This window comes from Calypte anna, chromosome Z (assembly GCF_003957555.1).
Source record: "Calypte anna isolate BGI_N300 chromosome Z, bCalAnn1_v1.p, whole genome shotgun sequence".
Lineage (NCBI taxonomy): Eukaryota > Metazoa > Chordata > Aves > Apodiformes > Trochilidae > Calypte > Calypte anna.
In genome coordinates this window covers 39,283,707-39,296,582 of record NC_044274.1, presented here as the reverse complement: position 1 = coordinate 39,296,582, position 12,876 = coordinate 39,283,707, and the positions used below count along the sequence as shown (strand labels likewise).

The window sequence follows — 12,876 nt, the reverse complement described above, 5'->3', positions numbered from 1 at the left end:
GCGCTTTTGATCAGAAAAACACATCTCTTTTCTGTCTCTTTATGTTCCAAACTAATACTGCTCTCCACTCTGTGATTTCCCAACCCTCCCTGTGAAAATAGCCTCCTTTGTTAAATGAATGGCAAAGATCTGTGTCTCAGAGTACATACACAACAAAGCAAGGAGCTTCTCCTCTCTTTCCAGAAATCTACAGGGAGTTTAAGTAAGTCAGCAGTGAAGAAGGGTTTCAAAGGGTTTAGACACGAAGCAGGAATCTGACTCCTTACCATCTCGAGACATTCCCAGGGCAAGACATTTCTGCAGTCGGCAGTGTTGGCAACGATTTCTGTTGGTTCTGTCAATTAAACAGTTTCTCTGCCTTGGGCAGGAGTAAGAGGCATTGTTCTGCTGACTCCTTCGAAAGAATCCCTAGGGGCAAGAGAGCAAGAGACAAGAGTATTATCAGGTGCATATATGTGCGTGCACACACACACAGAATCATGAAAATGACCATGGTAAAATCTTATTTAGTGCAATGTTATTTATGCTGTGACTTTGCAGATATGTTGGCATTGAGTAATGAAATTAAAGAACATTTACTCATAAGGAGAATTGTGCTTTATTCTGTAAAGATTGTAATTCTACTTTGTTAAACACAAACAAAAATGTTACAGAATGCATTCTTTTTGTACAATAATGGCCATGTATAATCTAAAGCTTGCTCCTAATGAGCAAAAGCTTGTCAGCATTTGTAAACAGATGACTTAAAAGTATTTGTTCTAACTGTAGATTTAATGAAAGAAACTGGTAATAAACAGCACTGGCTGTGCGTAGCATTAGTAGCTGAAGTCTGCTGCTAAATTTAAGCTGGCAAATGTTGATCTGATCTAGAGGGATGATACACTTTAGGAGTGAAAAGCAATTGAAATGCAAGCATCACAAAAGCACTTGGATTTAATGACTGTATCAAGTAAAGCCAACACACAAAGGAGAAAGCAACACCTTTAGACACAACCATGAGAAAGTAATGACATTTTACATTTCAATGGAATATAACACTCTCCATTTTATCTATGTAAAAATTTGTAGCTATTCTATCTCCTATAAGGCACCTCTGGCCAGTTGTGTGCTATCTGTTTAAAGATCAGAGAGCTACAAGGAGAGTAATAACACATACCGAAGGCCTCACAAGTTCCCAGCTGCTACAAACAACACCAATAGGCATGGTTATGGTAGTAGTAACCTGAAGTAGCAGAGGTGACAAGAGCAATGAAAGCAAGGGGTGAGGATCAGAGAGAGAAAGAGAAAGAAGATATTTTATTTATTCTATCATTTCTTGTAAAATAAAGGATGGGAGGAACAACAAGTTCAGAGAGAGAGAAACAAAGAAGAGATATGCCTTGGCCAGTTCTGTATCTTCAGATACAGGTAGCTACAGGGTTTTTTGGTGGGACAGCTGAAGGATAGCCTTGCCACCACAGGAAGATGCGGGGAGAAAAAGAGCAGAAAGTACCATTACTGCCATTACATCAGTGACCAGAAGTGATACCAAAGTGGTTGTGCCTTTCCGGACTGGTCTGCAAACAGCTCTGAGTGGAGACAGAAGGACAGAGCTGATTTCATGTGTCAGGCTACACCAGTGTTCTGTCTGCACAAGCCAACAGTGATACCTAGCAATGGGAATTGAAGCAGCTGTGAGTGTTGGGGGCACTAGAGTAAGGAAGCAACAAAGTGACAGTGTCACAGGGCTCAGTTGAGCTGCTACAAGTAGCATCTGAATGCTCACTCAAGTCCTGGTGAAACCAATGAGGATGGCATCTGGCATGGTGTCCCACCAAGGAGAGCAGCAGCCCTGTTTACTGAGGCTGAGCATGTAATGACTCACTTCATCTGGTCTGTGCTGGATTTAGGAGTACAGTAGAACTAAACTAAATTAAGTTTTTATGATTTGAGAACATGGATGCCCTTTAGAAAAAAAATCTAATGTATGACTTCCATTGCCGTGGCCAATCAAAACTTTCCTGAAACGGTTGGAGGGGAGTTTAATTCAAGGCACAATGGATGGTAATTGCAGGTATTTCTACTCTATTTGCTGAACTTCAATGCTGATTTTGTTTTTGCCATGTGAGCAACTTTCTGGTTTAAAGGTTTAGATTTTAGTAGCTCCTATGTGGATATGGATATCAGAGAACAAAATAATTAAATAATATTAATGACCTCCATACAATCATCTAACATTGAGAATGCCTTATCTTCTCGTGCTGTTTTTTCCTGTTAAGGTTGATCTCCCCCTAGAAGAATTTGTTTGTTCCTTCTTTGCCCGTCTTAGGAAAAATTTGAGGATTGCATAATAAAATTAATCTACAGCAGGTAATTTATTTTTCTGAGGAGGCTTTTGTACTCTCTTTCTTCTGCATGAGATCCAAATATTTTCTTACAAAGTACAGACAAACCTTTTATTTAATTTTTAAAGGATCTTTTTATAATGCTGGCTACATTTCTGAGAATAATTCCTTTTGGGGTAAGGAGGATGCAATTCATTACTGATGAGCTCTAGATGTAAAGGCAGGTTTCATAATATTCTCAACACTGACAGGAGGTCTTTCTGCATCTTGAACAAGTTACTTTATCCATCAATGACAGTCCCTCTGAAACAGAAAATGATCATGTGAACTACTGTCTAAATCATAACAAACAAGTACTAGCAAATACTTCGCTCTGGAAGTAGGCAGGAGAAAGGATAAAAGATTTCTTAAAAAAAGGACAGACAAAACAGGACAGAGACACCACAGAGACATACAGGATGGAAACATGTCTTCAGGTTTCACCCTTTCAGTGATAATAGTGGCAGAGCCACCATTTTTCTCAGTGGATCCTCTAAGTTATTCAGTGTATGCAGGCAAGGACATGAAACCATACAAATGCCCCTGATAATATGCATTTGAAGTGGCATAGGTAATGTAGGGACTAAGTTAAAGGATTTCCTGCCCCTTAAAGTTTGTAGCACCACCCCTGTCAGGTCAGTTCTCTGCTGATGTGTCTATCTGATGCTGACACTATTTGGTGTCTTGATCAACATGTGTGTATGACTGCAGAACTGTTCTTGTCTCTTTCTCCCACACACGGTCTCTCCCTTAATGAATTCAGATTTTTAATGTATTCAGACAAAAGGAGCCAGAAATTACCAGTTATTAGTATGTAGACTGAACAAATAGTTATTTAATTGCTGGGCAATGAAGAGTGGAGTTGCACTCCACAAGAGTGGAGTGCTTCAAAGAGAGTTTTGACAGAGATGCTTCCTGTCAGACCTGAAGTGAATACTGACATCTTTTTTTCACAACAGGCTCACAAAACAAGATTAAACTAATTGCTTTGATACTATGAAAGTGGCACAAAAACAGTAGGGTTAAAACTGTTGTAAGTGAAAGAGAAGCTCTTTATCTCAGTAAGCAGTCTACACATGGATCTGAGAGGTATCATCTCCTCTTGAGGCACAGACAAGGGCCAGCATTAACCCTAATCACATCTCTAGGAGACTCTGCCCCTAACTGCTCTGTGGGAACTGAATATTGAGACCAGACTCTATCTTTCTGCTTGAAGTATTTTTCTCATGTAGCTTTCATGCCAATTTTGAAGTATCAGATCAGTTAGTCTAATCCTGTTTTGCATGATCATCCTAAGGAGATGCTTATTTCTATTCCACTTCAACAAAAAGACAGTGGCACAGAGTTGATCTCTTTACAGTTATTAATGTTGCTGAAAGAAATCTGATCTTTGACAGTATAGAGCACCTCAAAGTGTTAGTATTAAAAGCTTTCTTTTGAAAATGGGTCCACCTAGATTTTCAGCTTTTTTGGATGACATAATATTTTATAAAGAGCTATGTAAATACTGACTTGCCATTTCATCCTACAAATAAGCAGCCACTTTCAACTGTACAAGTTTGTGTACTTCCACATAAAAGAAAAAGTGAAATGCCTCTCCATTTAGACTATTCCACTTTTACTGTTAAGACTGAACTACCACCATGTAGTATGAAAGTATGAAATACTGGATTTCCATAAGTAATGATACAATTTCTTAGATAATAAAATCAAATAGTACTTTAACAGCTGAAAAAGGAAGCCCTTCTTTCTTGGCCTCTTTGCTTGGGTTGGGATCTCATCTGGACTTATGAACTTATGTCTGGAAAAGGATAATATGTTAATATGACTAAGAAGTATGGAAGCTTGTTTTTTTGTTTGCTTTTATTTTTTATTTTTTTTTTAACCTTCAGTTCCCAGGAATGGCTCTGTGCTGGAGCCTGTGAGGAAGAAGAGAAAGGATTCTTTTATGCTACACATAATGTAAGGCATCTTCTGGAGATTACAATTTGGCAGAGAATACAAAGAGGATAAAACAGGACCAAATTGACACCTGTAAGCTTTTAAGATGTTGAACTGCGATACTGTGCCAGCTCTTAATGCATCATGGATTGTACAGGGAACAAGATAAGAAATTCACCTCTCAAGCTGATTTGAGGTAGAACGGGTGTGACTTAGAGTTGCCAGATTCTGTGTCAGTAGTTATACTGCATCAGATGCAATTAATTTATGTTTCAAATGAGGAGGTAACTCTAAAGACCATTAGATTAAAAGGAAAGCAACAAGTAAAATCAGACATGAAATGCATCTATATCAGTGGGAGGCTTTACAGCCTTTGGCACCACTTGCTTGAAAGCATGTAAGAGTGTATTATTGCACACATATCCCTGAGGCTAATGCAGATGCTGATGACTCTGCTGTATTAAAATCCCATACCTTGCAGCCTTCACATGTGATGACTCCATAGTGTATTCCAGAGGACTTATCACCACAAATTTTGCATGGTATCACTTCAATTTGTGCTGAAAAAGAAAACAAGACAAGCACTTTGAGTACATAATGCTATTTAATTTCTTTCTTTCTTTCTTTCTTTTTTTTTTTTCAAATGAAGATCTTAAAAATTAGAACTAGACAGAAGATAGCCTGTTCTACCTTACTAACAATTAAAAATTGCTTTGTATTCTATAGTGTGGCTTTGGATGCTCTGGATCAGCAAATTTTAATTGCTTCACATTATGTAGTTTCTACCACAGACCAAAAAACTCTTCCACGTTTTAAGGCATCTCACAAATAAACAATTTTCCCCATATACTCCTTTTTTTTTTTTGGTTTTGCTTGTTAATTTCATTGTCATTATTGCTAAATGACAGTTATAAGGGGTTCTAAATAATTTTCCAGATTGTTCTTACTTATCCATATCAAATATTCATGACTTTTCACTTTGTTGAGGTAGCATTACACGATATATTTTCATACATTTATCAAAGCAGGTGATGAAGTGTTCACATCCTCCAGATTATGGCTTCAAGATACCAATCTCACTGGTGGAGATGGGTTTGCAAACAATTGCTTATCCTGTCTTCTACAAGCTATTGTTTCAGCACGAGGTCACAGGTAGGCAAGGCCCACAGACTGAGCTTAGGTAGCCAGCGGCTGTGTGCTGGGGGAGGCAGGTACTATCAGAAAATCTGGATATGTTTCAGATCCTTTTATAAATATAATGATCATTTAATTCAGAGAAATAAAACATATTTCACTATGTTTAATGTTTGGGTTTTTTTTTTGCTAACATAACTGCTTCCCATAAGTACTTTGAATCCTTTTGTGCTTCCTTTCACAATACTGGAAGAGTACATACTTTGAAATGTAGGGAAGGATTATGACTTTATTATAGTCTGATGCATTGAGAAGAAACTTCCCTTTAATTTGATTTCCTATGAGGGATACATCCCTCTCTGCGATTCTTCTGCCAGTTGGAAATAGTATCTTACTTGGTAAGTCTCATTAATCCTGGTAGATGTGGTTCCTTCATGCCCAGTGCAACAATAGCAGCAATTCGCTGCAAGTCACTTATCAAATCCTTGGGTATCACAACTGAGCTCTCATGCAGTAGGACTACTCAGAGCACAAAGACTGCTAACCTTTACTACTTTAACTGGACATATTCAACTACAAAGCGAACGGGGAGATGGGAAAACAAGATTATTGTCCAAATACTTATCCTAGAAGAGCATCCCATTTCAAACCAAGGGGGTAGCCAAAAAGATTTTAAATGCTGGGAAAAAAACATACTTAAAAATGACTGGAGATTGTAATCAAGGTACTAAACCTGTAGAGTGGAGGCTGTGACAAAATAATTATATAGTCTGGATTTTGCCTCATTTCTACACATGGCTATCATTTATCACTCTTAGCAGAAGTCAAGAGTTTCCCATGAGTTCACTTGCATCCCCTACTCCCCTAGCCTCCTACTTAGAGCAGAGGATTACCAAAATAAATTCAACAAGGTGACTGCTATTCCCCTGGGACACTGTATCCCAAAGGAACCAGGAAAGAGGGACAGTTACAGAGACTTTAGTTCCTAACATTGAGCTCAGTTTTCGGAGCTGCAGTCTCTGATCAAGCACATTTTTAGGCAAGGCTTACCAAGCAAACCAGTTTTCAAACTGCTCCTGATCCAGGGTTTGTATAATTAATTTTATCAGAGGAAACAGAAGTTTTTTGTTAGTATTTTCTGAGTGGAGACAATCCAGAACCAAAATCTTGCCCATCCTCATACCTGGGAAAACTCATACAAAAAATAAAATTACCTATGTCATTCACAATTTTTGGCTTACCTTCTGAATCCCATTTTGTTTTCATGAACTAAGTGTTAGTAGTTTCTCTCGCTTCTTAAGAAACTGTTATGCCCTAGCCACTCTGGCATGACAGATGCATGAACAAGAAGGCAATTCCTTTTAGAAAAGCATCTGCTGTTCCTTCACAATTTTTCCATGTTGATCCTGCTCAAAAATTCCTATGCCTTATTCCCAGTGAGATAATTAAAACTTCAAGCATGTACCTCCAGGTACTGCTCTTTGAGAGGCTGTTTTGAGTCATTGCTCACAGGTCTCTGCTTGAAAATGAGGTGGAGGGAAAAATGCTCAATTCTGGCACCACACCTTACTTTATGTTGACAAGCCTCATAGACATATATCAATATCTGAGGCAGGAACCACCATGAGAATATGAAAAGAGCTTCAGGAAAAGACAAGAAAAAGGAAGAGGCAAAAATGCCAAACAATATTAAAGTATTTTTAATGTGACTTGCAGATACAATTTGTAACTGTGATGGGAACAGAGATGGAAGAATTGATCCTGTGACACTTGTTGCATTCATCACAGTACTTGTTACTGTGTGAAGTTAATAATTCCATGTATGACTTGAGGTTACAAGTTTCACTACTGTGATCGTGGTACATAATTTTTGACCAGGTCACTGAAGACTAAGGCTCTGGTTTTCAATTAATATGAAATAAATGCCTTTGATTTATGACTCATTGGTTAATTCAAACCCCTATTCAAAACTACCAATCTATAAATTAGTAAATACAGGATGTCTAGGAACTTTCTATCATGTCTCCTTAGTGACCTCACACTAATGGCAGCACATTTAGGACACAAGGTGTTTATGAAGAAGCTTGGAAAATTAGACCCTGCTACTGTCTCCTATGCATTTCTTTTTGTTCATAACACAGCAGAACAATTTAAGAATTCATAATAGAAAATGTGAATTATTAATTGTACAGGACAGATGAAAAAAGAAGCCACTGTATTCCCAGAAACCTCTTGAATTACTGTAATTAACACCCAGGATCCTTTTCGGGTTTAATGATTTTCAGAGACTACTACACATTTTCCAATTGTATCTTTGTGCATATGCCCATAATCTCCTGATGGTTTTCTTCTTCCTTTCTCCCCTAAAGCCAGCAAAGAATTTAGGGACCTGTAAGTTCTGTCTTTAAAGCTACCATAAAACAAGTAGTTTGTTTCTGAATTCTTTATAAGTATAAAACACATTGATTCAGCACTTCTTCTTGGATTTGAAGCAAAAATGGAATGAACTTATGATAGTGGAGTTGCCGCAATGATAACTTCCAGCAGCACAGAAAAAGAATCTATGTTCTCCCAGTGCAGTAAAAATGAGGGAGGAACAAGAGCAAAACTGCCTATTTCCACTTTTAAAGTCCTTCCACCTGCCTTCTTATCCAACAACACTAATGCAAAAAATAATTGCTTCTACCCCTTTTGAAGAACTAACAGAAGCCACAGCTGTCTATTAGCCCAATTTTTCAAAAAGCACATTTACTTTTCATCCTATCTTGAGACATATCTCTTGATAAAAGCTTGCAAAAACACCATCACCCTGAGGTTTAACAAAACATCTATTACATTCAAATACAAGCTGCATTGTGATTGCTTGCTATCACCAACTGTATCTTTTATCAATACCACAGGGTCATCCCATCTTTGTTGTATTCATCTCATATTATACTTAAGTTTACATTTCTTTAGGGCTGGTAACTGCATCTAGTTTTTCTAAAGCACCCTACAAACTGGGATGCTGCAATGAAAATTAATTAATTCTACATTGTAAGAGTCCAATCTCACTGATTTGAAATTGTCTCAAAAGAACAATTTTAAAGTGAATAGCTCTGTCTAGGGTTGGAGACGTAACCAGACGTCAGCAGGGGGTGACACACAGAAAGAGATAAGAACTAAGAACTAATGGCTGGGTGGAGATTCCTCCCCTTTTCTGAGGTCCTGCAATGCTGGGACATCCCTCCAGGCACAATTACCCTGGCCAGGGTGGAGGAAGCCACCTTGATTATACTCATGCTGATGTATCTGGCTGAGGGGGCTGGTACGGAGTGGGGAGTAGCGTCTGTAAGGAGATAAGAGCTGATGAATGGGTGGGGGACTGCACCCTTCTGTGGAAGCTCCGCCCCAGGCATCCTGTCTGCAATGGCTCTGATGCCAATGCCCCTGGCTTCTGTGGCAGCTGACTGGCAGCTGCCCCTTCAGAACAAAAGGAGCTCAGGAGTATATATGGCTGTCCATGCTTTGGCTTTTTTGTCGCTGCTGTGTTGCATCGGACCCTGTCCAGGGTCAGCGACATCTTGAAGAAACTCGCTGGGCGGCTGGGCCCCTGGTGGTGACTCTCTCTGTCTCTCTGTCTCTCCTTCTTTCTCTCTCTCTCTCTCTCTCTCTCTCTCAGTCTTTCTTCCCACTTTCTTATCCTTGTTTTTCTCCACTTTTCTGTCTCTCTCTTATATCGTCTTTTCCTCTCTCCCTCTTTTGCCTGGCTCTATGGTTTTGCTGTGTCAAATTGTGTTGTCTGCTGTAGTTGGACTTTGTTTTGTGGATCCAAAACAAAAATAAATTTTAATGTTACTTCAGACTGTAACATATTTGACTAGTAATAATAATCCACAGATGCTGAATTTACCACCTGGAACCCAATTCATTCTCTCAGGACAACAGGAAGAAGGGTGGAATTCTATTATGGGAACAAATACAAAGTCATCCCACACATCTGATATTAACTCTTGGATAAAACCAAATATATACTTAAACCCATCTTCAAACCAAGCATTTACTGTTTTCTCAAATGCTGCCCCAAGAGAAAAAAAAAAAAAAAAGGTTTTTTTCCTTTTGCCAGCAAAAATACTTACTTTCAGGCAGCAAATTAATTATCCTTAAAGTAGGACAATAATCAGGTTTCAAGAATTGTTATATTGGTGAAATCAGGTATAAATCTGGAGGGATATACACAGTTAATTTGTTGAATTTTCTTAAAACAAAAATAAGTGTCTGCAAGCCAGTGAATTTGTCTTGCGTATTTGTGAGTACTGCTGCTCATAGATGCATGTTATCTCACAAGAAAAAAGCAAATCTTACATTTTATATAATCTCAGTTTAATTTCACTTGGGAGAGACAGGACTATAATCTCCCAGACCTGTAGCTTTGGTACCACATGGATAAAAGTTTTGAGCTTTCGATATTTAGTTCTTGATCAAAAGAGGATACTAAAGCATACTGGGCTTGAACTTTGAAGAGGAAGTCCTCCCTCTCATTTGTTGATCCAGGAGGGATTGTACTAGGGAACAGTAAGGCTAATCAGAGAACCAACAGGAATAAAACCAGCTCCTTCAACTTCCAACAATTCTAGTCATCCTTAAGCTAGAGTTCTTTGAAAAATGCTAGTGGACTAACCCATCTCACTTTCATGTTTGTATCCCTAAGTGGTTTCATATTAAGTATATTTAGCATTTTTCCTAGTTGCCAGCTCTGCTTTTTTTAACCTGACCTCTGTAAAACAGTTTTTTTTTTCCTTTGCACATTATCACCAATAGAAGTTTTCCCTAGAAGTTAGGTTGCCATCTAGACCTTGGCTTCCCTTTGCCACTGGATTAGATATTCTGTGGCTTTACACCAAGACTTCAGGTGCTTTACATTTCTATTTAATAATCTGAAAATATACTGCTGAGGATACTGGTTCTATTTTCAGCCTCTGTTGTATCTCATGGACTCAGAGCTACCTACTGAACAACATATCAGTGAGCTAACTAATGTAAGCTAATGTTAATCAATATGTCTGCAGATACCTAAAATGTCTTCCATACCTAAAATGAGCCATTTGAGTAAGCAGGTATGATGGAATTCACCCAGGAAAATACATTTTTCATAAAATTTTAGCTTTTCTGCACAGTGATACATGCAACCCAGAGTCTGAGTTTGGATATACACTTTGTTAGAGCCACTAAGATGGTCAGTTCCACTTTGTCCAGAATCTGCTCCGCATGTGCTGCAAGGCTGATGATTCCCAAATCTGCAAGTCCTACAGCTTGTAGGCTTGTGGAGAGGTTTGAATTCCTCAGAAGTGGATGTTGTTGTATATATATATGACTCACTGAGTACACACAGTAGATCTATAAAAATTTGTAATGAATTTCAAAGTTAGCGGTAGCCCTCTGAGATGGATATTGAGAAATCTGACAGATCATTGCTTGAAAAGAAGTGATAGATTACTGCTAAAATAACTGTGCTTCCTATACACCCATGCAATTGTCAAGTCTGATTTCTTTCATGGTCTCACACTCTCAGCCAAAGTTTTTTAGCTGATAAACAATGTCACTTGGAAGGTCTTGTGGTGACACATTTTTTTTTCCTCTTCTATGATTTACCAGTGGAAAGTAAAAAGAAAAAGCACTGAATTGTACATCAGCTCTTCTTACAGATCAACTCTGCCCTTTATTGCATGGTTATTTTGAAGACTATTGAAAAAGAACTTCTTAAAACTTGTGTTTTTTTATTTAAAAAAGTCATTATAGAGTTATTCTGTGCATTTTTATTGTATGAATTTTTTTTTTTAAATAGAAACATTAATGAAAATGTCTGAACACTAAATTTTCAAAATTACATGTTATATATTAGCCTCTTTTCAGGTTTTGCATGCAAAGAAAATATGTTTATATCTGGAATGTAGAAGACTTTCTGCATTTGTTTCATGTCTATAATAATTCTTACAGACCACTGTCAAATGGTTTGAAATAGATAAATGAAGTAATACGGGTTCAGATGTTCATGGCTGCTTAAAAGCTGATTTCCAAACTGCTCCTATTATCTGATCTTTTTGTATGTTACTGTTACATAATAATTTTGGAAAAAGATTGGGAAAAATGATCTGCACAGATTACTTGCCTTTGCATTCTGCAGAGATTAAATTATAGAAAAAAAGCCTACAGTTGAACAATCTTTTCCAGGTGCAGTAAGAATAGAACCTAAGAACAAATTTGTTCAAATGCCCTTGCCTCACCTCACCTAGCCTTCCCTTGCGTTGCCTCACCTTGCCTTGCCTTCCCTTTCCTTCCCTTCCCTTCCCACTAAAATGTTTTAGAAGTCCAATTTCACAAATTATGAATAGTAAAAAGTTGCTATGTTTGTTATGTTCCAAGGATAGAGATGACATGAGACTTTCAGATAGATGCATATCTCTTATTAGACCAAAAGACACATTCTTTTAAAAAGAAATGTTTTTGGAACTCTAGCATTTTATCACACCTTATATAGGAGCGAAAGACTTCAATCTTAAAACAGTTTAAGGGTAATTGCTCAGAGCTGAATTTCATTATTATAATTAATTAGGAAAACTGTAACATTTGCAAGGTTGAATGGTTCTCTGTAGAGCAAAGGTACTTGTGTCAAGAGAACTGTAAAGAGTCTTAAAAGTAGTGACATGATGTTGAGTGACATGATGCGAGATAACGGATATATACTTATTTTGGATTATCAGTCTTTTTTTTTTCCCTTCTGCAGAAAAAATAATATTAATGAGTTAAAGCTTTTGTGAATTAACAAAAAGTCTGGTTTTCCAGGGGGTTAATACAAGACAGTGGTGGCAATGATATTTCCTGGACTCCAAATATAAGGTATGCAGCATTTTTAAATTTTTACTTTTTTTTTCCAAAATGGCAGCCTAGGACATACTGAAACAACAAAAGATCAGAAAGATGCCAAAGACACGGAAATCTCTATGTAGTAACTTTTTTTTCTTTATTTTGGATATGACAGAGTACCTGAAGTGCATAAGAAGCAAAAGTGTTTAAGGCTATCCCAGATTTTTGTGGAATGGTTCACAGGCATGGAAGGAAGCAGAGGAGAAGCAGAACTGCCTGCATCCTCTACAGGGTGTTGATGGCTAACTCAGATGAGGTAGAGCCGAGTCTCCAGTCTCAAAAGAGATGAAAATCAGCTCCCTTGTCAGGAGCTGTTACTTGGACTTGACCCCTGAAATGCTGTGCTCGAAAAAGTCAGTAAGTGTCAAAGGATCAGTAGACTGACAACTTAACTACCACTTGGTAAATCTGTACAGAAGCATTTTCATTGCCTCTTAACATGGATTTCTCTATTTTAATATAAAACCTCTTTTCCTTAGTAACTCATATACATGGAAATTACATGTGTAACTTGAAAGGATGGTGCTATAGTAAA

The 12,876-nt window shown here is 37.8% G+C and overlaps 1 protein-coding gene across 1 annotated transcript in view; it reads right to left on the bottom strand.

Annotated features, from left to right (window-relative positions):
• Window positions 1–12,876, bottom strand: part of RORB (RAR related orphan receptor B) — a 124,798-nt gene that overhangs the window by 27,217 nt on the left and 84,705 nt on the right. Inside the window, 3 exon segments of the mRNA XM_030467586.1 lie at window positions 267–408; window positions 4,779–4,864; window positions 5,155–5,201. Coding sequence (XP_030323446.1) covers window positions 267–408; window positions 4,779–4,864; window positions 5,155–5,201 — 275 coding nt within the window.